Genomic DNA, 26627 nt, shown 5'->3' on the forward strand with positions numbered 1-26627 from the left:
ACTTCCAGCACTGGCTCTTCTTATAGCCTTCCCCACCTTTTTGGTCATTTTTGTGAAGCAGAACTCTTGAGTTGGAGGAATCAAATCATGGGTGTGACTGCCCAACATTGCCCAACATGGACAATTGCCAGGGTTGGTCTGCAGACAATTCATTTTGTGGAGGATATTGGGTGGCTCCTGAACAATGTGCGATAAAGCATTAAAAAAAAACCCCAACTTATTCATTTGTTTGCCATATTTACATCCTAGATTTTGCTCCAAGGAACTCAAGATGGCACACAAAGTTCTCCTCTTCTTCATACCTGTGAGGTATGTTAGGCCAAGAGGCAACAGCTGGCCCAATATCACCCCATCAGCTGAAGGGCCAAGCAAGGTTTTGAATCCAGCTCTCCCAGGTCCTAATCCAACACCCCAACACACTTTGGGATGTGTCTGCGGGGAAAAAAATCCATTATATTCCTTATCTTAGGACCTAAGCCTGAACTGAAGTTCATTGAATCATAGAATTGTAGAGGGTCATCCAGCTGCTGCCCCCATTTTTAAGGATAGCTTTGTAGGGTGGTACAAGTGGCAGCAGGGGTGAGGAACATGTAACTTTCATGAACTTCCTTCAGTTAACTTAATTTAGGATCCAGGCCTATGCATTTTAATCTATTTTTGAATGAGTCAAACAAAACAAGGTTGCTGCTTTCCACTAGGTACTCATCAATTTACATTGGCATTGTATGGAGATGGAATTCAACATCTTTCAGTCATTCCATCTGCACAAACATTGTAGCTTGCCAGATGGAATGATCCCCCATCTCCTTCCACCATGTGCCACCACGAGGTTTCTCCCAACCCCCCAGAGTCAATTTTAGGGGACATGTTGGGTGGGGGGTGCCGTAGGGACGCGGGTGGCACTGTGGGTTAAACCACAGAGCCTAGGGCTTGCCGATCAGAAGGTCAGCGGTTCGAATCCCCGTGACAGGGTGAGCTCCTGTTGCTTGGTCCCAGCTCCTGCCAACCTAGCAGTTCGAAATCACGTAAAATTGCAAGTAGGTAAATAGGTACCGCTCCAAGCGGGAAGGTAAATGGCATTTCCGTGCACTGCTCTGGTTTGCCAGAAGCGGCTTTGTCATGCTGGCCACATAATCTGGAAGCTGTATGCTGGCTCCCTGGGCCAACAACGCGAGATGAGCACCGCAACCCCAGAGTCGGTCACGACTGGACCTAATGGTCAGGGGTCCCTTTTCCCTTTACCCTTTAGGGGGGGGTAGAAGCTCCACTGTGCAAGTGGAAGTCATCGCTCGGGGTTTTCACTGACAGGGCCGGTTAGGTGACTCCTGTCTGGAAGTATCACCTATATTGACCACTGTCACAATATGCATTCATAGGCACACCATTAATTGTACACGATCCATCAAGGACTCTCTCAAAAGGCATACATATGAATGACAACATGATTGCTCCTAAAGATTACTAATGTAAAATCAATTGTTTCACTGATGTGCAAAGTACTTGAGCATTACTGGGTGACTTCATGAAAATTCAATTTTATTCCTATGTACTGTAAGGTTGCATCTTTCTTTGGTTATACCTAACACTTCTTTGTAAACATTCCATTTGTCAATGGCCATCTGCCACTGACTCTTCTTCCCTTTATATGCAGATTTTCAAACCTGAAAGCAAATTTAAAAAGTGTAGATGAATTTCTTCCCCCAAAAGTAGCTGCTAAAAATGACTGTTATTGGTCCCTGTAAGTTCACACATGAAGCTGAGATAAACCCAGGTATACAACTGAGTGTACACTCAGCTGAAGTCAATGCTGGCTCCTTGCCATGTAAGTTTGATGCAGGTATTTGCAAGCAAAAAAACCTATTGCAGTCAACACATTTTAGGTGTAAGCTTAAAACTTACCAAGTGGGAATCAACTAAGTTTTACTCAGGGTAGCCACACTGAAATCAATGGCTCTGACATAAGTCACAGTAATTAATTTCAGTCTTCCAGTAGCACCTTAGATACCAACTAAGTTTGTCAGTGTACACGAAAGCTCACACCAATGACAAACTTAGTTGGTATCTAAGGTGCTACTGGAAGGAAATTTTTTATTTTGTTTCGACTACGGCAGACCAACACGGCTACCTACCTGTAACCTTTTAGATAAGACACCTAAAACTATTGTGGGTGAAATTGCCTTAAGCATATTGGTTTGACATCCTATAACTTAATGTACTCACTTATGTTTATAGTTTTAGGTACCGCTATGCTGAGGACTCATATTTCTTTTCCATTCCTGACCACTTACCCTTATCCAGCCCCATCTCTCTGTTTTGCCAGCATTTCCTGGATATCTCATCCATCAGCAAATTAGAGACATAGGTTTTTCATCCCAACCCTGCTCCTTCCAGCACATCTAAGCCAAACATTAACTCCCTCTCTTCCAGAGCATCACATGTAATTTTGCACATCACACTCTATACTCTCGTGTCACTGACATATGGCTGGTTGTCATGCCGAGCCACTCATAACTATATCTACCCTTTTAAAACTTTTGATGCATAAGGCACACCTGTCATTTAGACTCCAGCAACTTCCCCCTTGCTAGTTTTCCATCCAATCCTTCTCCTAATCACCTGTATGTTCACAGCAACTGTGTTCATATTACCTTTCTCACCTTCCCTATTAAATCTCTGCATGGATTCTCTGGCTGCTTTTCATATTTCAGTCACCATCACTATCACCTGCTGGTGGGGTAAGGAAAGAGACAGCCCTCACCATACCTGTGCACAACATTATAGGATAAGCATGAAGTGCCAGGTAAACCCAGACCTCAATTTCTGTATGTACACTACCTTAGGATGAGAGTAGCTATGTCTTTAAATGGCTATAAATAGAGGGTGGCTATCCTCATGTTGTGACTGTGGGCCTCCCCTAAGCATCTGGTTGGAACAGAATGTTGGACTTTGGAGGCTTTTGGTCTGATCCAGCAGGTCTCCTCTTATTGTACTTTTTTTCTTCATCCCACGGAAGTTTCAGAACTATATAGTAAACATTTCAATGGATTCAACAATGGCATGTGGCGCCACAATAAAACTGCTAGCACACTTGCAGTGCGGACCACGTGTTGAGATTCCTGCATTGCCCTTTTTGGCACCTGCTTAAAACATTTTTGTTTCTGCAAGCCTACTCGGATATGTATTATAATCTCTTCTGCTTACTGTTGATTTTAATTATCTTTCGAACGATTTTAATTCTAACTGGGGTTTTTTATCCATAATGTGTTGGCTTTGGAAACCGTTTAGAGGTTTCATTACAATCATGTGTCACATAAATTTTGTGAAATAAAATAAATAAATATGCTGCTTGAGCTCCTTGGAAGAAAGGTAGAATATAAAATTAAGGAAATAAATGATAACTATTTTTGCGGAGTGAAACACCTTTACAGTCACAATAACGTAATGCTTTGAAAAGGATTAATTATTCTTATTTGACAGAACCTCAAGCTTGACAAGTCTTTGGACTGGTAAAGTAATTTAATATTTATTTATTTTTAAAAAAAGTATTTTTCAGCAGAATTTTATTCAAAACATACACAAAGGCAACATATTGTTCAGCTTCTAAATGTATATGTTACAGCAGCATGTTATAAGAACAAGCAGGGGCTGCAATTTACATTACTAAGGCATTTAGGCTTAAAGAAAGGTTGCACCATGACTGGTTGGGGGCATCCATATAAATGTCTGAAATGCTAGGGCATCTCACCTGCAAATTTACAATGCTGTGTGCTGCTTTTACATATATATATATATATTTAAAAATTGCTTCCTTGCATCAGTATCTCAATATATTGTTCCACAGCAAAAAAACAAAACAAATCAGAAACAGATATTCCCCAACCCCATCAAAAACGTTAAAAGTTGTTCACAGAACAGCAGTAGTAATCTACTCTTCAAGAGTTTGCAAACAAGTACAATACTAATTTCATGATCCACACAAAACCACAGATCCACCTGGAAATGCTTCATGGTACCCAACAAAGTTATGAGTAAGAGGAAACACTTGTCTGAGAAGGCACAGTGGAAACAGGTTTGAATGCTCCGAGTACAACAGGAATCATCCACAACAACAGGTTGAGTGTTTCTGGGAACTTTTTTGTTAATATAACACAGTTGCTTACACAAAATGGGGTGTGTGTGTGGATGCTTCTGTTGATTTGTCTTGGCAACTCCCATACATCAATGGTGGTAACAGAGTAACAGCTTTGTTCCCATCTGACAGAAAATAATGGCAGTTCTGCTAAGCAAATGTTAAACATGACCGTATGTATTTATTAGTTCCACAGTGTTTTGACAGATTACAAGGGCTGCAATCTAAAGGATGCTGACACGCTCACTGAGGGCTTTCATCTCTGCTTCCTCTGGCTCAGGGTTTTCATTGTGGTTAGCACTTGGGCTGATAAGGTGTGTTGGATACTGCAAGCCATTTTCTCCGGCATACTGTTCCCACCGTGAATCATCACTCTCATGGGTGATATAACGCTCGCCTATTTTAGATTCGAGCTCACGCAAGTCTAGCCAGGTTTGGTAATCCTGTAGGGAGAAAAACAATATGCTTAAATTAATATCTGAAAAGCAGTCTTACAGATAATACTATGGGTGCCTGTTTCCCCATAATTCTGTTAAAATTTAAAAGATGCAGCACATGTTACTTTCATAGCATCTTTTGTGAAACTGTTGGATATGAGAACACATCAACATGTCTAGGTTCACTGGAAAGTATTTTTGAAAAGCTACGTTCCAGAACCAGGCCCAGAGGTTCATGGGGTCTTTTCCTTGAAATTTTACATGTATAATTTATCGAAAGTATAATAAAAAAATTCCTTCAGTAGCACCTTAAAGACCAACTAAGTTTATATTTTGGTATGAGCTTTCGTGTGCATGCACACTTCTTCAGATACACATACTTTTATCGAAAGTATGTTCACCACACCTTTCTGCTTTCAAGACAATGAAATGACAATAAATCAATAAAGACAAAAATAACTCAACAGGGTGAAAACAAAAAGCAAGAGCAGCACCACGCAACAATTAAGAAACAGGTTAAATCATTATAATACAGGAATTTTTAAAATAACATTTGTTTGGGTGACCAGGGCGAACTTAGCCAACTGCTTCCTCCACACACTCCTTATGCGTCAAGATTAGCAGAGGAAAACTCTGATGATTGAGCATGTGGTCAACCACTGAGCTATGAACTTGGCCAGCATAAAGATGCTGTATACTAATGATAGGAAACCTGTGGTCTTCTATATATTGTTGAATTCCAACTCCCATCAGCCCCAACCAGCATAGCCAGGGATGATGGGAGTTGTAGTCAGTCAGCATTTAGAGAGCTATGGGCTCCCAATCCCTACTATATGCATTATGCCTGTGGAGGGAAAACATTTTAATGTTACAGCCTGGCTCCCAGCGCCTCACCTAGCAAAGTGGGCACACTTTCCCACAGTCTCCAGATGGGCCTGTAATATTTAGCCTCCATCGAGGTAACTGTGCTGAAGTTTTGGAGTTGCTGTGGTCAACTTTTTGTCTGTGTTTGGTATATCTTCACTACAAACAAGGTGAAAGGCATGAAATTTACAGCATTACCTGTAGCCATGGGTGGCTTAACGTCTTGTCCACACTATACCGCTTTCTCATTTTCACTTGCAGCAAATTATTTATGAGATCAATAGCTGGAGAAAAAACATAATTTCAGAAGACATCACTCTCAAATACCTCTTCAAATCTCATACGGTTCAGAGGCAGTGACAGAACTAATAAATTGCGAGACAGAACTAATAAATCTGTTTATGACAGCCATGCAGGTTGATTTAGCTTGGTTTTTTAAAAAATAAAGAAGTAAGTAACCCAAGAAAATCCTTAATAAAATTAATTTGAAAAAGGAATAAAATAAAGAAGTAAAAACAACTTTTTTCCCAAGTTACTACCTCACACAGCTATAATGTTCACAACTCCCAAACTTGCTAATCAAGCATCCACCACTGAAAATAGTAAACAGCTTTGTACCGAGTTAAAACATTAGTCAGTGTAGCCTAGCAATCATACATTTTGTTCTCCACCTTATAACGAATAATATTGCCATGCATTGGGAGAGATGAAACCGAAGATATAAAGTGAATAGATCTCCATTCCAATTTTCGAAAGGTTTCTCTCCAAGAATAATGCATTATTACTTCAAAAGCCCTAGATAACTTTGAACCTGGTTACCTGAAAGACTGTCTTATCCATTATGAACCTGTCTGTGTATTAAGATCTCTAGGAGAGGTTCTCCTTGCCAATATAATGTGACTGGCAGGGACACGGGAGAGTGCTTTTTAGTGGCTGCATTCATGCTCAGGAACTCTCTTCTCAGAGAGGCTCAGTCAAACTGCAGAGACCTTCCCTTCTGTTCTGTTCCTCTGCTGCAATATTATCTAGCTTTTAGCATACACCTGGCTGGGTTTAAATACACACACACACACACACACACACACACACACACACACACACACTTTTGCAATTGTACATACTTGACCCTTACAATATTTCTCAGAGGCCCTTCTCTAAGTGCTCCATCATATATAAAGTAAGGTTGGTAAGAGACAGGGCCATTTGCGTAACTGGTCCCTGATTATGAAACAGCCTAGCGAGATCCTTTGCCTTTTCACTCAGACCTTTTAAACAATCTATGTTTAACAGTTTGGGCTTCACAGATTAATTTTTGGTTACACTTTTCTAATTTTTATGGTTTTTCTTGATTTACAATGTATTGTATTGGTGCATATTTATTTATTTATTGCTTTAAGAGCTACCCAGAGAACTCCTGTTATTGAGCATCTATATGAACACAGTAAAGAAATGAGCAAGCGAGTTTTAGAAAGTGATTTTATTGGGTGGTATTCCGTTTTAGTAATTCTCAGAATGTCTTACTCAGACCCGACCCCTTGAAGTTAATGGACATGACTCACTAAGGTTCTTTTCTTTCAACTGGTCTACCTTGAGGAGGAATTAAATGAATATTTTAATTGTATTTCTAATCATTTTTTAAATGGTGGTTAGCTGCTTTGGGCAGCTAGTGTGAAAAGATGAAATCTATATTTTCTATAAAAAATAAGTAAATCATAGAATCATAGGGTTGGAAGAGACCACAAGGGTCATCCAGTCCAACCCCCAAATATGTATGTACTAGAATTAAAAAAAATAAAATACCTTCATGTGAGATTTCCTTCCAGGGGTTCGGTGGGTACATAAAAGCAGCATTCTGGATTTGATCATGAATGTCCTCATCTTCATTGAATGGAAAGGTGCCACTAAGGCTGACATAGATAATAACCCCCACAGACCACATATCTAATGATCTATTGTACCCTTTGTTTCTCAGGACTTCAGGAGCAAGATAGGCTGGCGTACCCACAACTGAACGTCTGAATGATTTCTCTCCAATGATCCGTGCAAAACCAAAGTCGCAAAGTTTCACCTGTTTGGTATAAAGCCATTATAATAAAATTTGCATTTTATTTTTTTTATTCTGATGGTTTCAAAGAAACAATGTGCAAGTCAACACAGTGCTTGTGTTATCATTATCTATAAGTCAATTTAGCATGTGCTAAAGCTGTTTCTCCCCCACAAAACTGAGCAAGGAATGTTTCAAGCAGACAGCAGTCTTTCCAAAAGGCCTATCGTTATTATCAAGTAAAACCGTATGTAGTACAGTAATACCTCGGGTTACGAACGCGATCCATTCCGGATCGCAGTTCGTAACCCGAATAGTTCGTAAACCGAACGGGACGCGACGCGCCATTTTGCACATGCGCAAAGCGCACGCACGTGCCGCTTCTGCGCATGCACACACGGAAACACTTCCGGGGGTGCGCAGTTCGTAACCCGAACTGTTTGCAAACCAAGGTGTTCGTAACCCGAGGTATGACTGTACATAGTGCCTTGCAGTGTATTCAAAAAGGACAGAACCAGTCCCCACAGTTTGTGGATACAATAGAGAAGGGGTAAGAGAAGTGTGTTAGCAAATGTATGGGCCTCAACATTTACCTTGTAACTGCATTTAAAAAATAAAATAAAATCCAATCTCTTTCTAAGCTGCCCTGTGCTCCTTCAGTTTCAGTTTATGCTTTGGGTTCTGTGTCGCTTTGTGTAAACTGAAGCTGCGTTCTTCATTCCAAAACTAAAAGCAGCTTTTCACCACTTTGAGCCAACTGGATTACATTTACGAGCACGGGAACACCTCCCAAAATGAAGACAAATAGGTTCAGGGGCTTTTTATGGGGGCAAATGAAAGGGATTGACTTTCCTCCATAATCCATAGTAGTTTCATATTTTTGAGAGGTTTTCTCTTACTTACTTTAAACAATTAGAGGATTGAGCTTTTAACTTTAAAAAAAAAATCCCCCACTGCTGTACTTTAAGAAAAAAACAACTTTGAGCTCTTCAGTGCTCCATAGGCAATACTTTGGACAGCCTCAATACTTGCAAAGCACACGGACCAAGTGAAACTTAGAGATACAAGATATAGTGAAGTACAAAAACAGAGCGGCTTGACTAAATCAAGCCATTTCAACTATTTATCAAACTTAAAAAGAACAAAGAACAAATATTTTAGTAATAATAATGTGAGTTTGAGGGGGGAGGTAGGCTGTATTGCCTGAGTCCCTTCTAATTCCTGGTTCCAACATGGATCCAACTGCCGCAATAGCCAGACAAGTTTCTTGAAAATGGTCCCTAAGCATGGGTTGCTAAGGTAACAAAGGAAGTGGCTCTGTGCCAGACGACAATGGGTGCCCCCCTCCCTCAACTGTCTGATTATTAGAAAGAAATATCCAGAGTTGAGGGGTGTGAGCTAGAAGCTAGCAGCAGGCTGGGCAGCTGAGAGACAGAGCCATGCCTGCTTTTGGCTGGAATCCAAGACTATGGATTCCTGCTTTTGGCTGGAATCCAAGACTATGGCCATGGGAGAAGCAAGATCCTTTTGGGGTGTTAATGCTGTGAGTCTCTCCATTGCAGGCTCAGCTTGTACACATGTGTAAATAAACCATATATCCTAAAGATGCCACTGTGTCTGCTGTCCCTTATTCCAAGGGAACCAAACCCCAGGTAATCGCCTGGACCCCTGGAGTCTCTTACCACATAGAGATTGGGGTGGCATTCAACAATCATTTGGCTTTATCTAAAGGAAGTGTATGTTACCTGGACAATGTGAATTTATTTCTACTTGCCTGTGGGAAAGGATCAGCAGATGCCAGCAATACATTTTCAGGTTTGAGATCACAATGAACAATGTTTTTAAAATGAAGATGTCTCAAAGCAACCAGGATCTATAAAGAAACGAACCAGCCATGTTGTAACATAGTTTGCTCAATATTTACTTCTGTTTCAATGTTTTTCCCAGAGACGAGATGAAAAGTAGCAAGCACAAACAAGCTCAAGCACAACAGCTTAATTCATGTGATTTTATGCTCTTATTCCAAGCTGTGTAAACAAACAGGAATATAAAGCACAATTTTAAAGGCATCCTCAAGTAGCAATACTTCCTACTATTATTACAAAGCATTATTTTAGCAGCGCGTACAGCTGTGCTCTTATTAGTTAGTGATCAGCAGTTGGGGTACAGACAACTCTAGAAACTTAAAGGCTGGTACTATCTATTATAGCAGATCGAAAGCATGTCAAAGTGGAAGTAGATAAATAGGCACCGCTACAGCGGGAAGGTAAACGGCGTTTCCATGTGCTGCTCTGGTTTGCCAGAAGCGGCTTTGTCATGCTGGCCACATGACCTGGAAGCAGTATGCCGGCTCCCTCGGCCAATAATGCGAGATGAGCGCCGCAACCCCAGAGTCGGTCACAACTGCACCTAATGGTCAGGGGTCCCTTTACCTTTACCTTACTATCTATTATAATGGGAGCAAAGTTTTAATCTGGAAGATGGGGGTGGGGTGGGGGTGGAAAAACATTTGGGAGGCACTCACAACTCCCCAGAGTCATCCCGTGTTTGGGGGAGGAGAGAATGCTGTCTATAATGTAGGGCAGGCATCCCCAAACTTCGGCCCTCCAGGTGTTTTGGACTACAGTTCCCATCTTCCCTGGCCACTGGTCCTGTTAGCTAGGGATCATGGGAGTTGTAGGCCAAAACATCTGGAGGGCCGCAGTTTGGGGATGCCTGATGTAGGGTTACCAGACGTCCCCGTTTCCCGGGGACAGTCCATGGATTTGCGAATAAGCCCCCGGACAAATTCCATCCCCGGAAAGTCCCCGGATTTCATCTAATGTCCCTGGGCAATGCAGCATGGCATTCTCAGGAGCCCGGAGCAGTTGGCTCTGGCTGGCAACAGGAGCTGCTTGGAAGTCCCCATATGATGGCGGTGCAGGGGCTCCAAGATGCAGCTTCCGGGCTGCCTCCACCTTCCCTGACCCCAGCAGCTAAGCTGTGAAGGGAGGCTTCAAGCTGCCTATCAGAGCTTGTATGCAAGCAGGAGGGGACAGGGATCTCTCTTTTTTAAAAAATAAATAAATTTTTATTCGTTTTTCATAAACATAATAACATTAGTTCAAGTTTACATATAATCCAGACTATTTGACTTCCTTCCATCAAGTGGTAACTTCTGTCAATCCTAATTCGTATTTTCTATTTACATCAGATTCATAACATTGTAGAGGTTATGTTACTACCCCATATGCTCTCATACCCATGTAATTACCCTTAGCATATTCTATGAATTTACTCCATTCAGCTTGGAACTTCGCGTCATCCAAATCGCGTACTCTGTGTGTTAATTTGGCTAATTCCATAATTTGCCACTCAATAATAGATGGTATTTCATTTGTTTTCCATTTCTGGGCAATAAGAATCCTAGCCGCCACTGTGGCGTACATAAAAAACCTTAGGTCAGATTTTGGAATTTCTTTATCAACCAATCCCAACAAAAAAGCCTCTGGCTTCTTCGGGAACGTAAGTTTCAAAATTCTTTTTAGTTCATTATAAACCAAATCCCAAAATTGTTTTATCCTATCACACCCCCACCACATGTGGAAGAATTCCCCCACCGATGTTCTGCATTTCCAACACCATTTGTTTTGGTTCTTGTACATCTTGGATAATTTTGCTGGCGTTAGATACCAGCGGTATACAAGCTTCATAACATTTTCCTTTAATACAGTGCAAGCTGTAAAATTTATGTTTTGTTTCCACAATTTTGACCACATATCGGATGGGATATTGTGCCCGAAATCTCTGGCCCATTTAATCATAGAATCCTTAACAACCTCATCCATAGTGTACCAATCTAAGAGTAAATTATACATCTTAGATAACAGTTTTTGATTGTTGCCCAATAACTCAATTTGGAATCTGGATTTCTTTTCTTCAAAGCCAATTTCTTTTTTGGGGGACAGGGATCTCTCAGTTAGGTAATGGGAAGCCTCCCTTCCCAGCTGAGGGATCCCTGCCCCCTCCTGCTAGCACGCAAGTAAGAATGGGATTGGGGCTGCTCCGATGGGAAGGGAGGCATCGCGCTGCCCAAGCCTCACCGCCGACACTCTCGGCCCTCCTTCTCCACCTTCCCTGCCTGACCCACCACGCACCGCTTCCCCACCACCACCACCGAAAAACCAAAAACTCAGGGGCTTCCCAGGCTCATGGAGAAAGGAGCTAGAAGCCTCGGATGAAGGGGAAATGTGGCGGTTGAGGTCAAGGCAGCGGCCTCCCCTCTGCCACTGCCATCGCTGCATCATCAATGTCACAAACGTGTAGTATTTCTTTATTTATTTATTCAAAGTGCCCCTGGATTCATTGAAAAAAATCTGGTAACTTTACATAATATAAACTTAATTCTAAGAGGTCTTTGAATGCCACTATCTAAATCAGAACTAGGGGCTGAATGCCAGTTATATATATATATATATATATATATATATATATATATATATATTATATACCAGGCATGTCCAACAAGTAGATTGTGATCTACCAGTAGAGATCACTGGACATCTGTGGTAGATCACTGGCTCCCCCCAAAGAAGCTCAACAAGTTTGACTCCCCTAAAAGAAGCTCAACACTTTTGCCCTGCACCCCTCAAAAATGGGCGTTCCTCCTTCCTAAAAAAAGCTCAACAATTTTGACCTGAATTGCCAGTTTTTAACTCTGTGAGTAGATCACAGTCTCTTGGGAGTTGGCCACCCCTGATATATACACATTACATATTGCACACCAAACCATACTAGCTTGCATATGGCTGCAAACCAGGTGGGAATATTTATGGATTAAAAAGAACAAACTGAGGCAATGTAACCATCAGTCGTATCTGCACTTATTGGGCACCCAAGTTCTGAGCACTAGCACAGCTTCTTTGAACCCATAGGAATGGTCTCCCAAATGTTTTGCTGGCTAACTTGGTTAAGGACCCCTGCCTGTGTCAGAGATGGAGAGGAGATGGGTCCATCTCTCAGGTGTGGTACTTGGAAGCCTATGCTACATGCAAGCTACATGCTACCCCAACATGCAAGAAGGATTTGGCATAGGCTTCCAAGTACCACACCTGAGAGACGCACTATAGATCATGATTTGTGGTTACCATTGTACATTAAGCTCAGACCAATACAGTCAAACATGTAACAACTAGTTTTCATCAGAGAGAAGATACAGAGAAAGGCACAGCACCCAGTCAACTTGATAAAGCCATACTAGCAATGGAAAAGGAAGTTACCCTAATTAGACTTTACCCACTCTGGACAGCTCTCACTCTTTAAACCTTCACCCACATTGTGACCTGCTATCCATTTCAAGGGTATAGAATCATAGACCTGTAGTGTTGGAAGGCATTACAAGGGTCATCTAGTCCAACCCCCTGCAATACAGGAATCTTTTGCCCAACGTGGAGCTCAAACCCACAGCCCTGAGATTAAGAGTCTCATGCTGTGCTGTCTGAGCTATGAAGTGAATATCATAGAAAAAGAAAACATCTGACACCTCTTAATGGGCTCTTACCTGCGTAATTAAAAACTTTGTGATTCGCTCTGGCAACCTCCCTTTTTCACTTGACAAGATCATCTCCAGCATGTCTCCATGGAGCTTCTCCATAACAACAAACACTCTTTCTGGTGTCTCGAACATGCATTCCAAATTTACAACCCCCAGGTGATGCAGATTCTATGATCAAAGAAAAACACTATTTGAATGAGCCCTATTTGTTTAGGTCCAATGACAAGGCTCAGGAAACATTAGGTAATGACATAGCCATTCATTTTTCAAGCCCTTTGGCACCAGCATAAAAGTATAAACAGCCAGAATTAAGCCACCAATGATTTGCTATGCAAAGTTTAACAAGACAGCCCAAATGTGCTTAGAAACTGTCAAAAATATGCATTGTCATCGATAACATTTTAAACTTCTATATGGAAATGAGACCTTGTCCAAATTGATTTCTTTCAAAGTATCAGAATGGAGCCATGTTATCCTCAGGTTACTTCCAGTACTCTGCTCTTGGATCTTAAAAGCAACCCCACACCTTGCATATCAACCTTGCATCATCAACATTCCATGCCCACCAAGTGTGCTCAGTCCTTGTTAAGTGATTTTGGGAGGTTTCTCCATTAGGTTTTTGTTTGGAGGACATCTCAACCTGCTGATATCTCCCCCTCGTGTTATATATGGATTGGCGCTCAGAGAATGAGTCCCCTATTGATATACAGTAAGTCTGCAACTTATGTGTTCCAGGTATAGAGCCTAAAGGCAAAATTGTGTATAGTCAAAATACGATGGGTTCAATGGTGGGTGAGATGCCAAAGTCATTTCCCCCAGAATCTCACCCGCTTCCCACCCACTTTTGAATCTCTTAAAAGATTTTTGCCACGTGTGTAAACCTGAATGCACACAAGTTAAATGTGCGTATGTTGTAGGCTTACAGTATATGAAGCAAAACTTTGGAATGCAGCCCAAATTCAACTCATAGCACAAGAAATTGGGCTGACAATGCTTTATTTTTGTTACCACATGTGCAGAGACAGACAACAGGATCTCATAACAGCCACTGGGTAATTGTGCTAGATTATCTCAAAAGCAAATTTATTTCTGACTATGCAGATTAGCAAACTGCTGAAATTTTTGGTGCAAAGTTTCTATATTTAATGCAGATTAGACATTATTTCAGAAAGAGACAACACTTGAAAACTTCATCTGTAGTTCCAATGCTTAATGAGGTGCATAGATTTCTACTGCCGAATCCTGTTCTCAAAGAGTTTTATTGCCCTGCTCTAAATTAAATACATACAGGATATAATTGGTAATTAAATAAAAGATACCTGTAAAATTGCAACCTCATTACGAAGTTGGCTTTCTTGCTTAGTTGGAAATCTCAGTTTGTCAATGATTTTAATTGCTACATCTCTTCCTGTTTTGCGATGTTTTCCTGTTTGATGAAAAATATGCCAATTAACATGATCAGCTCTGAGAAGCGTCACCTTTCCAGAACTCAAGTATTTTTTGTGTGTTTTATACAAAACCTAACTGTCAAGGTATCCTCTGAGACAAGAATGCTCTAAACCATTCAGACGTCTTTCTTTAATTTCATGAAATTGTTAAGACAGATTTCGAGGCAAAGATGGACCCGTATATTTCCTCTTATAGGTAAAAATCAAGGAGGCCAATTTTAGAAGGAAAAATTGTGCAAGGGGAAAGGGTGAAAAGCCCATTTTCCTTCCCCTACCCCACCCTAGTCTTTTGCATTAGTATGCACCCTCAAGCCTTGCCTTTAATAAGAAGGAATATGAAAAGCTTGTGTGACATTCACATCTAGTTTGGCCCATATATTTGGTATGTAATCCAGCACCACTAAATAAATAGGCATTATTTATAGTACAAAGCACCCTGTGTCCACAGGACTCCCATCATGTCATAGGAGGGAAAGTTCTGGAACATAGGTAAGCAAACTAAGGCCCAGGGGCCGGATCCGGCCCAATCACCTTCTAAATCCAGCCCGCATACGGTCTGGGAATCAGCGTTTTTTACAGGAGTAGAATGTGTCCTTTTATTTAAAATGCATCTCTGGGTTACTATGTGGGGCATAGGAATTCGTTCATTCCCCCCCCCAAATATAGTCCAGCCCCCCACAAGGCCTGAGGGATAGTGGACCGGCCCCCTGCTGAAAAAGTTTGCTGACCCCTGGTCTGGAAGAATACAGGACACCTTTTCCAGAAATCCATCTGTGTACATTTTTCAACTTTCAAATTCCCAAAATGAGGGGTGCTGAAAAGTTGTCACATGACTTGGGGACTCAAAATATATTCTGGTTAAATTAATATAATTTAGTTTTACATGGCAAATAATGACATAAAATATAGACTCTTTACGTTGTTGTGGAATTTCCAATAATTTTAAACTTGTCTTCTTTTTAAAAAATGTAAAACATCTGTGTGAAATTGCATAAAATCATTAAAAATGATTGTCAAGTATGGTGCATTAATATTATTTTTTATTATTTATATATTATGCATATTTTGTATTAAATTGCATGTTACAATTACATGCACACATATATAATTTACTAATGTTGTGTTGTAACTGTATTTGCTTCTTTCAAAGGTTGAGAAATTTTATCAGTGTGTTAAAAATTACTTTTCCATCAGTGCTGCTACTACTATCCTAACCAGTGGGAGTTGACCTACAATGACTTCTTAAACAAGAGAATAGGACTGGGGACGTTCACGCATATGAGCAACCTAATTGGAACTGGCAGAGACTTGTTGCCAGTTTCTCACTGAAGAAATTGGCAAAAATTAAGTTTCACCCCCTTAGATGGCATGCCCTCATGCGGTAGCCCTGTCAACAGCTGTGGCACTGCTGCTTACATAGGCAACGCATTGGCCAGCCTTCTGCAGCCCTCTTGCCACCACCTTGGTCAACCTCTTGCAAAGCTGATCTCAATTGCAATGATCTGGAAAACTTGAATGAAGTTGTAGAGTTTGTGTAGCATTTCAGACACACCTGAGTAGCCATACTAACCATGTTCCATGGGTCTTACTCCCAGGTAAGTGGGATTAGGATTGGAGCTTACTTTGTCCAATGATTTCAGACAACTTTCTCTGAGTATGACTTAGTGGGATACCAGTCTTACCTCCATAAACAATTCCAAACTGTCCTGACCCCAGCACCTCATCTGGAAAGATTTGGTATACTGTACTGATATCCTGTTAGTACAAAGATATTGCATGTTAAACACGATGAGTATGGAATAAAGTCAATTCAGAAAATGATTGGACAGAAATGCTGCTGAATTCCATTCAAAATGCAGTTTGGTGGCACAAGTCGTGTTCTGATATGGACCTAACTGGAGTCTGGCTTCATTTTGGAATTATGTGCAATGACTTGTGGTCCTTCCTGAAGTGTATAAATGGACCCTGAATGTTTCTGCAGATGCGCAGTACATTCAAAGCTACTAGGCATCAACAAAAGTGAAGCAGCTACCAAATACCCATCACAGGTTCAGTAGCATTTAAGAACTCTGCATACTTTCTTCCCCACTCTAAAGAAACTTTGGGTTTATGAGTCTGTGAGGTGGGGAGAGGCGACTCTTCTAAAGGGCGCTAAACTCCATCACATTCCAATGATGCAAAGTAGTGTAGGCCCTAGGTTATTTGGAAGGTTCCCTGAATCAACTGAATTCCAAAAAGGAAGTTGGGATTTCAACTTAAGTCCAAGTAAATGGACTTGTGTGGTTAACGTAAGAGCCCACTGGCTCAGGCCAATCTAGTTGAGCATCTTGTTGTCACAGAGGCCAACCAGAAGCCTGAAAGCAGGAGTGAAACACAACAGCACTCTCCCCACTTGTGATTGTGCAACTGGAATTCAGTGGAAAACATAATACAACCGTTTCACATGGTTCTAATCTCAGACCACTTACATTGGCATAATCTTTCTGTGGTGCTACAAAAGAGGAATATAAATTGACCCCCCAAGATTTTGGCCTTTTTTTAAAAAAAAGAAACAAAAAATCAAAGCTGCTGTAAAAATCATTTCTCCAATGGCTACTTTTTTGCCCTCTCTAAATAAAATGCCCAATTAAGACATCCTCTTAAAGTTTTCCAAACAGATCAAGCTGAGTTCTATCACATCTGTAACAAACACTGAGGAAACTTACCACATTTTCTTGGACCTGGCAATTTGACACCGAGATACTGATGGATATATTTCCTAGAAAGAAAATGTATGGAAATTACTTCTGCTGTGAATGCACAGAATGCTATGAATCCACCACTGGAGCCCTCCTCGGTGTGGTAGAGGAAAGCCCCACTGCCACCACCATGACCCTCACAGTATTATGGCAGTGGTGGGCTCAGGGATGAGGTGTGTTGGAGGAAGAAACCTCTTCTTCTAGAATGAGCCTCCCCTCCTGGATAATGATGTATGTGATATACACTTATTATTAAATTGATGCTGTTATATAGCAGAGGTGTAACATTCCCGGACCTAACCACACCATCCATTGGGAATTTTTTTTGGTTCTGAAGTAATACTGCCTGATCTGTGATTCCACAGCAATATGTCAACAGCCTTTCACAGCTCCTGCAAAGGTCTGGGGACTGAGGGGTGGGATTCACCCCTACACTGATCTTGTGAGAAATTAATATGTATAACCATCATGATATCCAGATATCAGAGTTCGTGTTAAACCTCCTTGGAAACCATATGCTGGATAATAACAGTGTAAGTGAAAGGCTGATGTCCCTAGCTGCTTACCTTAGAATAATGTATACACCAAAGTGTCCAAGTAAAATTGCACAACATAATCATACTGCCAACAAAGAGGGACTAGTCCACATGGTTTTGTCCAGTGGCTTATTTCAAAGAAGAAAATTAATTAGCTTACGGTGCAGACTTGGTCCTGAACCAGTGGGTGCCCCTTTGGAGATAACAGGCATGAGGGCATGCTGGATTGCCATCTCCCACATCCTTGCAACATCTAGGCCACAACCACTTGTGAGAACATTGTTATTAGCTGGAGGGCTTGGCAGGTTTTCTACATTTTCCCCGACGTAGTAGACTACATTTGCCGTGGTTATTTCAAAGCAATGGGGAATAGCTTCCTGTGGCATTAAATTGAAGTTTTTTGCAGGTTCCAGAGATAAAATCTCAGACAATGGAATTTCCTGCGAAAAATGATAATGGCGATTAATTTTGAAAACACTTTCTCATGAACAAAGAGTACTTCAAACATCTTCTTGATTACAGTTTCTGAGACTGCTGTTGCAAGTCTCATCGCCAGGTTTGGGGATTCATGCTTTTCTGATGGCTCCCTGGGCTGACAATTACAATAAGTTGACAGAGAGGGAGAAAGTGAAAGGAGGAAAACTGCTGCCCCCAGGGCTGCTTGACAGGGAAGGGAAGGGAAAGGTGCTTGAGGAGGTAGGGGTGGCAAGGAGGGATTTTGTGGGCGAAGAGGGCTGGTGTGGACAAAACTGCAAAATTTTCAGAACATGGTCCAAGGCAGGATTGGAATCTGATCCAAGACAGACAAGAATCTGCAGGTTTTAAAACCCCTAATTTTTGTTTTTGAGCCTCGTGTGGGTGAACTTTATCAGTATTTTTAGTTTGCAAGTAACAGCAGTGCTATCCCATCCCCACTTTCTTCCTACCACTTTCACAAACCCCAGAAATCAATGTAACTAGGTGTCAGAGGGCTTGGTGTGGCTACTCTAGAGTAACGACTCCAGCATGGTCTTTTAAGGCTTTTATTAAGTGCTGATTATTTACAGTGTTCAGAGCAATAAAAATGCATCCTTAAGGTGAGGTGTCTGAACTCCCGAATGGCGATTGGCGCGTTTTCTTCCAGCACCACAACTTTGGCAGACCCAACCTCTTCCCCCTACGTTTGCGTCGCAATTCGGGAGTTGGGGGGATTGGCCTCCCCCCCGTGCGTCCAACTTCCTGTCCCACCTGAGGCATGGGCTCCGCAACCCTGCCTGAGCCTCGGACACCACTTCCTGACTCTCCGCTGGAGGCAGAGCTCTCCTTACTCTCTCCAGCGCTTGGTGATGGGCTGGAACTTAAGATGGGAGGGACTTCCCTGTATCCCTTGTCCCTCACATCCACCCCCCTCCCAGGCTCCTCTCTCCCCCTCCCTAGTGGCTCTCTGCTTGCTGGGGACGAGTGAAATCCCAAGAAGTCAGTGGCATCCGAGCCTGTGGGTGTGAAAATTTCCCCCCAATCCTGCGATCTCTCTCCTTCCCCCTGAGAAGACGGAAATCCCAAGAAGTCAGTGGCATCAGAGCTGGTGGGAGTAAAAATGTTCTGCCAGTCCTCTCCTGCCTCTGACGTCGTCGACCTCGGTGAAACCCACACCTCTTCTTCCGTGTCCTCAAATTCCGCTTCCCATCTCCATGGGGAGCTGCTGCCTGCTATCCCTTCCTCCTGCTCCTCCCCCTCTCCCTCCCTTTCCATGTGCCAGGGCTTGGGCCTGTGGGGGAACAGGGCGTGGAACTCTTCCACTAAAAATTCCTCAGGTACTTCCGTGGCCGGTATCCACTCATTGTGGGATGGCGGAGTGTCCTCCCATGCTATCAGGTACTCCAGCCCTCTCACCCCTCTCCTTGAGTCTAAAATCTCAGTTGCCTCATTGAGCTGTCGGGCGTTTCCCGTCTCCCCCCCTCCCTCTGGAGGTTGATCGCTGTCCCTGAACCTGGTACTTTCCCTGTACGGCGACAGCAGTGATCTATGAAACACTGGGTGCACTCTCATGTCCTCCGGCAGTGCTAGCCTGAAGGCTACCGGGTTGACCTGTTGCGTGACCGTGAAGGGGCCCAGCCTCCTGGGTGCTAACTTTTTGCATCGCCCCCTGGTGGGAAGACCTTCCGAGGATAACCAAACCTTGTCCCCCACCCTGATGACCTCTCCCGGCCGCCTGTGGCGATCTGCCCCTTTCTTGTACGCTTCCTTGGCCCTCTCCAAGTGTTCTCTGAGCTGCTGGTGCACCGTCTCCAGGTCCTCTGCCCAATCCTCTGCCTGTGGGCCCTCTTCCTCCTCCTCCCCCTCCCTCTCCGGGAAAGATCTGAGGTCGCGCCCGTAGTTGGCCTTAAAGGGCGACACCCCTGTGGAGACGTGCACCGCATTGTTGTAGGCAAATTCTGCTAGTGGCAGGCGATCCACCCAGTCCGTTTGCCTCTGGCTGACGTAACATCTCAGGTACTGCTGCAGAATGGCGTTGACCCGCTCCGCCTGTCCATTGGTCTGCGGGTGCCGAGCCGTCGACAAGCTGACCTCCACCTGCAGGAGGTTCATTAGCCGTCGCCAGAACCTGGAAACAAATTGGCGGCCACGATCCGAAATAACTCTTAAAGGCAATCCATGCAGTCGGAATACGTGGTCCACAAACAGTTTGGCCGTCTCTTCTGCCGAGACCGCCCTGGCACACGGTATAAAGTGGCACATTTTGGACATGAGGTCCACCACCACCAACACTGCGGTCTTGCCCCTGGACGACGGCAGGTCTGTGATGAAGTCCATGGACACTACTTCCCACGGCCTGTGCGGTGTGGCTAATGGCTCCAGCAAACCTGCTGGTGGCGCTCTGACCACCTTTGCTCGCTGGCAGGTGTCACATCCCCTGACATAATCCCGAACATCCTCCCGCACCCCTGGCCACCAGAAGTGTCTCATGACTAGGTGAGTGGTTTTGTCCCTTCCGAAATGACCCGCCGTTGGGTTGTCGTGCATCTGCTTGAGAACCTTACCTCTCAGCTGTTTGGTTGGGAGGTACAGGGCTCCCCTGTAAAAAAGCAAACCCCTCCTTTCCTCAAAGTCTTTGGCCTGCTCCCTCCCCCCTCTCAGGTCTCTGAAGATGCGGGTGGCAAATTCATCCGCTGCCGTCAGTGCTGTGAGTTCTGCCTCGCTCACCACTGCTGCACCGCATGACCATGCAGATGGGGGGAAAACGTGCCTGGGTGCTGGTGGCAACTCCTCCTCCATGTACTCTGGCTTGCGGGAGAGGGCATCCGCCCTGACGTTCTGCTCCCCTGGGATGTAGTGGATGGAGAAGTTGAAGTTCGAGAAGAACTCTGCCCACCGTATCTGCCGCTGGTTGAGCACCCTGGCCGTTCTCCAGAACTCCAGGTTCTTGTGGTCTGTGCACACCTGGATGGGGTGCTTGGCGCCCACCAGGAAGTGTCGCCAGTGCTGGAACGCAGCGTGGATCGCGAGAAGTTCCCTATCAAACACTGTGTAGTTGCGTTCAGGCTGGGTCAGCTTCCTGGAGAAGAAGGCACAGGGTCTCCACTCTCTGTTGGCGTCCAGTTGCAACAGAATCGCTCCCACAGCTTTATCAGAAGCATCTGTCTCCAGGCGTAGGGGCGCATCCTGCACCACGTGGAACAGGTGTTGGTCTGAAGCGAATACCCTCTTGAGGCTTTCGAACGCTGCTTGTGCCTCTGGTGTCCACCTGAACTTCTGCTTGCCTCTCAGGCAGTCGGTGATGGGAGCCGTGACCCGAGAGAAGTTCTTGATGAACTTCCTGTAGAAGTTAGCGAAGCCTAGTAGGCGTTGGGCATCTTTGCGCGTCCTGGGGCTGTGCCAGTCCAGGATGGTCTGCACCTTGTCCTTGTCCATCGCCAGCCCCTTGTCTGACAGCTTGTAGCCCAGGAAGTCCACCTCCTTGGTGTGAAACTTGCACTTCTCCAGCTTCACATACAGGTGGTTGTCCTTCAGGCGCTGCAACACCTCCCTGACATCCTTCACATGCTGCACTGGGTCATTGGAATAGATAAGGATGTCATCCAGAAAGACCAAGCAGTTCTTGAAGAGGAGGGACCCCAGGACGTGGTGCATGAAGGCCTGGAAGCAGGCTGAGCCCCCTTGCAACCCGAAGGGCATCACCAGATATTCAAAAGAGCCCAGAGGCGTGAACATCGTGGTTTTCCATTCATCGCCCTCCCGGATCCTGATCAAGTTGTACGCCCCTCTTAGGTCTAGCTTGGTGAAAATCTTGCCCCTGCGTGCCGCTGTCAGAAGATCATCCACTCTGGGCATGGGGAAAGCCACTGGTTCTGTCACCGAATTCAGCCGTCTAAAATCCACCACCAGACGGCGCTGTTGCGTGTCTTTCTTGTCCACCCAGAAGACCGGGCTGCCCCCTGCTGCCTTGCTTTCTCTGATGAACCCCCGCTTGAGGTTCTTGTCGATGAAAGCGCGCAGATCCTCCAGTTCCTGGTCTGACATGGCGTACAGCTTGGCTGGGGGTATCGTTGCCCCAGGCACCAGGTTGATCTGGCAGTCAAAAGGCCTGTGTGGAGGTAGGTGGTCGGACTCCGCTTCGCTGAAGACCTCCTGCAGGTCCCAGTACGGCTTGGGTATCGCCTCACCCCCTTTGACGTGCATGGTGGCCACCGTGGCTATCGGAGGCCCCTCCCCTGGTTGGTGCTGCATGCAATGTTCCAGACAAAAGTCCGACCCAAACGTGATGCATCTCTGGTGCCAACTTATGGAGGGGTCGTGGCGCGCCAGCCAGCTCATTCCCAAAACGATGGGGGGATCTGAGATGGTCGTGACGTTGAAAGCCAGTGTCTCTGAGTGCCTTCCCACTGTCATTCTCATGGGGGGGGTTTGATGAGTGATGGCCCCTCCCAGCAACTCTCTGCCATCAATGGTGGCCACATGCAGGGGAAAATCCAGCTGCAGAAGTTGGATCTGGTGCTCTTCTGCAAAGTTTCTCGAGAAGAAGTTGGCTGAGGCACCACTGTCAATTAAGGCGAGGACTGTCAGGGGATAGCCATTTGGGAGCGTCAGCGTGACTTCTAGAACCACTCCTGCTCTGGGAGGGGTGGGCTGGCTCTGCTCCTCTCTGTGCGGGTGGGCGGGCTGGGGCTGTTCACTGCTGACTGTGCCTGGCTGCTGCCCCTTGTCTCCTGCAGCCAGGCTGTCTCGTTTCCCTGCTGTGGTGCTACGTCAGTGGGGGAAGGTACAACCGTTCCCGCCTTTCCTTGCCACTCTCTGCGATGAGGGCAGTCTCTGACGCGATGCCGGGGGGAGTTGCAGAGAAAGCAATTCCCGCCTCTTCCCTCCTTGCGTCTTGGCGCCGCCGGGGTTTGAAAAGCCCGCGCGCGCGCTCCCCCGATCTCCATCGGTTCCGGCTCTGGGTTTGGTCTGGGCGGGTCTGGGGGCGGTCCCTGGGGTGGGGTTTGGTGATGTGGTCTGTCCTGAGAGCGTGGGAACCAAGGTTTTGCTGCGCGCGTCGCTTGTTTGTCATACCATCTGGATTCCTGTCTCACCCCCACCGCTAGCGCCGCTTTGCTGAGCTGATCCATAGTCTGCGGTCTAGGACCTCTTGCCAGCTCATCCTTAACGTCTGCATGCAAACCCAGGTAGAAGGCTGATTTCACTGGCTCACTGTTCAGATCCCACCCCAGTTTGTGCACCAGCATGGTGAATTTCGCCCAGTAGTCCCTAACTGTCGATTTTCCTTGTGTTAAGTCATGAAGCTCCTGTTTAGTGGCCTCCATTTCACTGTCGCTAGCATACATTAATTTTAAAGCTTCTAGAAATAAAGTTGCGTTCTTCATGCAAGGATTTTTTTGCGCGATGAGCGGTCTTACCCATTCCTGGGCGGCCCCCGTCAAATGCTCTATGATAAAGTAGACTCTGTGCGCGTCATCTGGGAATTCTGCTGCATGCAATTCCAGCGCATAATTTATTTCTGTCTCGAATCCGAGGTACTCCCTCGGGTCTCCGCTGAACTTGGTGACTAGGCTCTGTCCCCTTCTCACTTGGACTAGCTGCGGCTGGGGCACCCCCCCACCTCTAGCGGCTTTCTCCTCTTCCAACTTTTTCTGTAGGTCCAAAACCATCACCCTTAGCTGTTTCTCAGTCTCCTCTTTTGTCCTCACCTGGTCCACCAGCTTGTTCAGCTCCTCCTGCGCCCCTCGCGCTTCCTCCTGAGCGGCATGCAATTGCTGCTGTGCGTGCGCTGTGAGGTTCTGTAGCTCCTGCTTCGCTGCTTCGGCCTCCAGCCTCCAATGCTCAGCCTCTTGAGCGCTCATCGCTGCACTCCAAAGTAGCCAAAAAAAGATTCGGGAGTTGCTGTCAGAGGGCTTGGTGTGGCTACTCTAGAGTAACGACTCCAGCATGGTCTTTTAAGGCTTTTATTAAGTGCTGATTATTTACAGTGTTCAGAGCAATAAAAATGCATCCTTAAGGTGAGGTGTCAGAACTCCCGAATGGCGATTGGCGCGTTTTCTTCCAGCACCACAACTTTGGCAGACCCAACCTCTTCCCCCTACGTTTGCGTCGCAATTCGGGAGTTGGGGGGATTGGCCTCCCCCCCGTGCGTCCAACTTCCTGTCCCACCTGAGGCATGGGCTCCGCAACCCTGCCTGAGCCTCGGACACCACTTCCTGACTCTCCGCTGGAGGCAGAGCTCTCCTTACTCTCTCCAGCGCTTGGTGATGGGCTGGAACTTAAGATGGGAGGGACTTCCCTGTATCCCTTGTCCCTCACACTAGGTATTAGAGATCCTAAGAAATTCATCTGGGTTGGGCCTGGCTATCAACTTTGGATATCACATAATGCTCGTTTAAAGAAAATGCAAGCTTTAAAATCCATTCTGGACAATAATTCCCCTCTTAAAGGCTGTAACTCCCCAACCTGCTAAGGGGAAGGGGGTGAGGACAAAAGTCCACTCTGATTGAGGACCCTTAGGAGAAGCTTAGTGGGCTGTTAGCCCCCATCCATGGTTTTCAGTCCTGTAGCCTCTCTTCTCTCTTTCTACAGCTCTTTTCACCAGCCAGGGAAATGAGCTTTAAATAAAGTGAGTGTGTGTGTGTGCATGTGATGTGCTGGTAGGATGGAAAGTGGTTGGCTGGGAGAGGTTAGTGGTTTATTTAGATCATTTCTATACAGCTCTATCTATTCACACACACACACACACACACACACACACACACACACACTAAGTAGTGTACAAGAAAATAAAGCAACAGGCAACTAAAATATTACAAAAATACACCGCTACATATTAAAATGTTACATAAATAGAAAACTATAATACAAACAAACTGTTATCAACATGCCTCCCCTCTCAGCCTCCTCGCTCTCCCCCAGGAGTCCACCCATCCTCCTTGGGCCCAAATAAACTCACAGCTCACCCACCAAAAATCTCACAAAGAGGAGGGCTGCTGAAAACTGCAGTCATCAATTCTGTCTCTCACTCTAGGCTTCTTTTTTATGAGCAGGCTCAAGGTGGATGCAGCTTCCTCAGGCTGCCCAGGGCTGTGTCTTATTCCGAAATCAGCTGCATTTTCCCAGGAACAGCAGGTTTGGTAAGTTTCCCAGGGGGGGGGGGGGGTCCCAAGGATGGAAAAAGGACACCAGCCACAGATTTTTCTCTGGTGTTTCTGTGCACACTCCTCCTCCACCACCACCAGCTGCTGGTTCATGGAGGCACTGGTGAATTTGGATTGGTTTAGGCACAAGTCAAGCTATGTATCTTTGGGAAACTGTTCAGCTGATTTCCAATTCAATCAGATGTGCATGCGTGGGTGGGTGTATGGTGCTCATCCATCTCTTTGAAATATTAAGAAACACAACATAAACTTTAATCATAGCTGCATTCTGGAATACACTATATAAAACCAGAACCCAATTTTACCTTGTAGTATTTGCTTTCAGTGTCATTTTGAAACAGTGTAATACATTTGCTGTCTAATCTCCAGTAGTGACGTTTCCTCTGTGTAGAAATAAAAACAATTTAAAATAATTTAAGAAAATCTGAAGAAACAATGAAATAAAATTAAATGAGATAATGCAACTTGAAGATTGTCAGGAATGACAAAGAGAAACCAATTCCATTTTTAATGCAGAGAAATACTCAGTTGTATTGTTTTAAACTTATCCAAAAGTAATAGGTGTTTTTAAAAACCTTCCCCCTCCCTGTTGTTCCCTGAAGACTGCATTTTCTTCTATGTAAGTTTCATCAGAGATGTATATTTGGCTTCCCCCGGAAATATCTACATACAGCGTGCCCTCACGTGAGTTTCAGAATGTTACCAGTAGCAACAGTTAGCATTCTACAGTACATTAATTGACCATATACAGACTGACTCTAACAGGTGATCGTTAAGATTACCTAGATATGTATTTACCAGGCAGTAATGGAAGTTATGCTATGTTGCAGCTGTAAAAAATGGGCAATTATGTTTCCACTAGAGTTAAAGTTTAGTTGTGGGTAAGAAAATGTAATTGGAAGCTTGTGTTTAGTTGGAAGCTGGATAATTTGTGTGACTCTCTCTCCCTCTGTGGACACTGGCATACTTACAAAGCTGACTGAGAAAAGAATAGTGAGAGCCTGCAAGCCTATTCAGTATAGGCCTTCCTTTCATTTATACCCATTCTGACAAAAAAGTGATCAACCTGTCAGGGCCGGCTCTAGGTAGAGTCCTGGTGGCGCAGGGCACTGGGCCGGCAGGCGGGGCGCTGCGCGACGAAGCCGCGTGGAAGCCGTGCTGCGCGCTGTGAGGGCGGGGGCGCCGGAGCGATCTCCGCACCTCAGCGCCAGGGCGCCCGACCTGCTCGAGACTGCCCTGCAACCTGTGCACCACAGTTAGATAGAATGATCAAGAACGG

The 26627-nt window shown here is 44.8% G+C and overlaps 1 protein-coding gene across 8 annotated transcripts in view; it reads right to left on the reverse strand.

Annotated features, from left to right (window-relative positions):
• Positions 1 to 3497: 3497 nt before the first annotated feature.
• Positions 3498 to 26627, reverse strand: part of PRKD1 (protein kinase D1) — a 105502-nt gene continuing 82372 nt past the window's right edge. For 6 of the 8 annotated variants that reach the window (XM_088671375.1, XM_088671353.1, XM_088671347.1 and 3 more), the window contains 10 exons: positions 25654 to 25731; positions 17890 to 18169; positions 17161 to 17213; positions 16138 to 16210; positions 14327 to 14433; positions 13014 to 13175; positions 9249 to 9347; positions 7231 to 7498; positions 5629 to 5714; positions 3498 to 4572 (listed from right to left, as the gene is read on the reverse strand). In XM_088671375.1, the coding sequence (XP_088527501.1) occupies positions 4354 to 4572; positions 5629 to 5714; positions 7231 to 7498; positions 9249 to 9347; positions 13014 to 13175; positions 14327 to 14433; positions 16138 to 16210; positions 17161 to 17213; positions 17890 to 18169; positions 25654 to 25731 (1425 nt within the window). In that variant the 3' untranslated portion in view covers positions 3498 to 4353. The remainder of the gene's footprint in view (positions 4573 to 5628; positions 5715 to 7230; positions 7499 to 9248; positions 9348 to 13013; positions 13176 to 14326; positions 14434 to 16137; positions 16211 to 17160; positions 17214 to 17889; positions 18170 to 25653; positions 25732 to 26627) is intronic. The other 2 variants (XR_015950398.1, XM_088671358.1) reach the window with 2 other exon arrangements.

Source organism: Zootoca vivipara, chromosome 1 (genome assembly GCF_965207765.1).
Source record: "Zootoca vivipara chromosome 1, rZooViv2.hap1.1, whole genome shotgun sequence".
Lineage (NCBI taxonomy): Eukaryota > Metazoa > Chordata > Lepidosauria > Squamata > Lacertidae > Zootoca > Zootoca vivipara.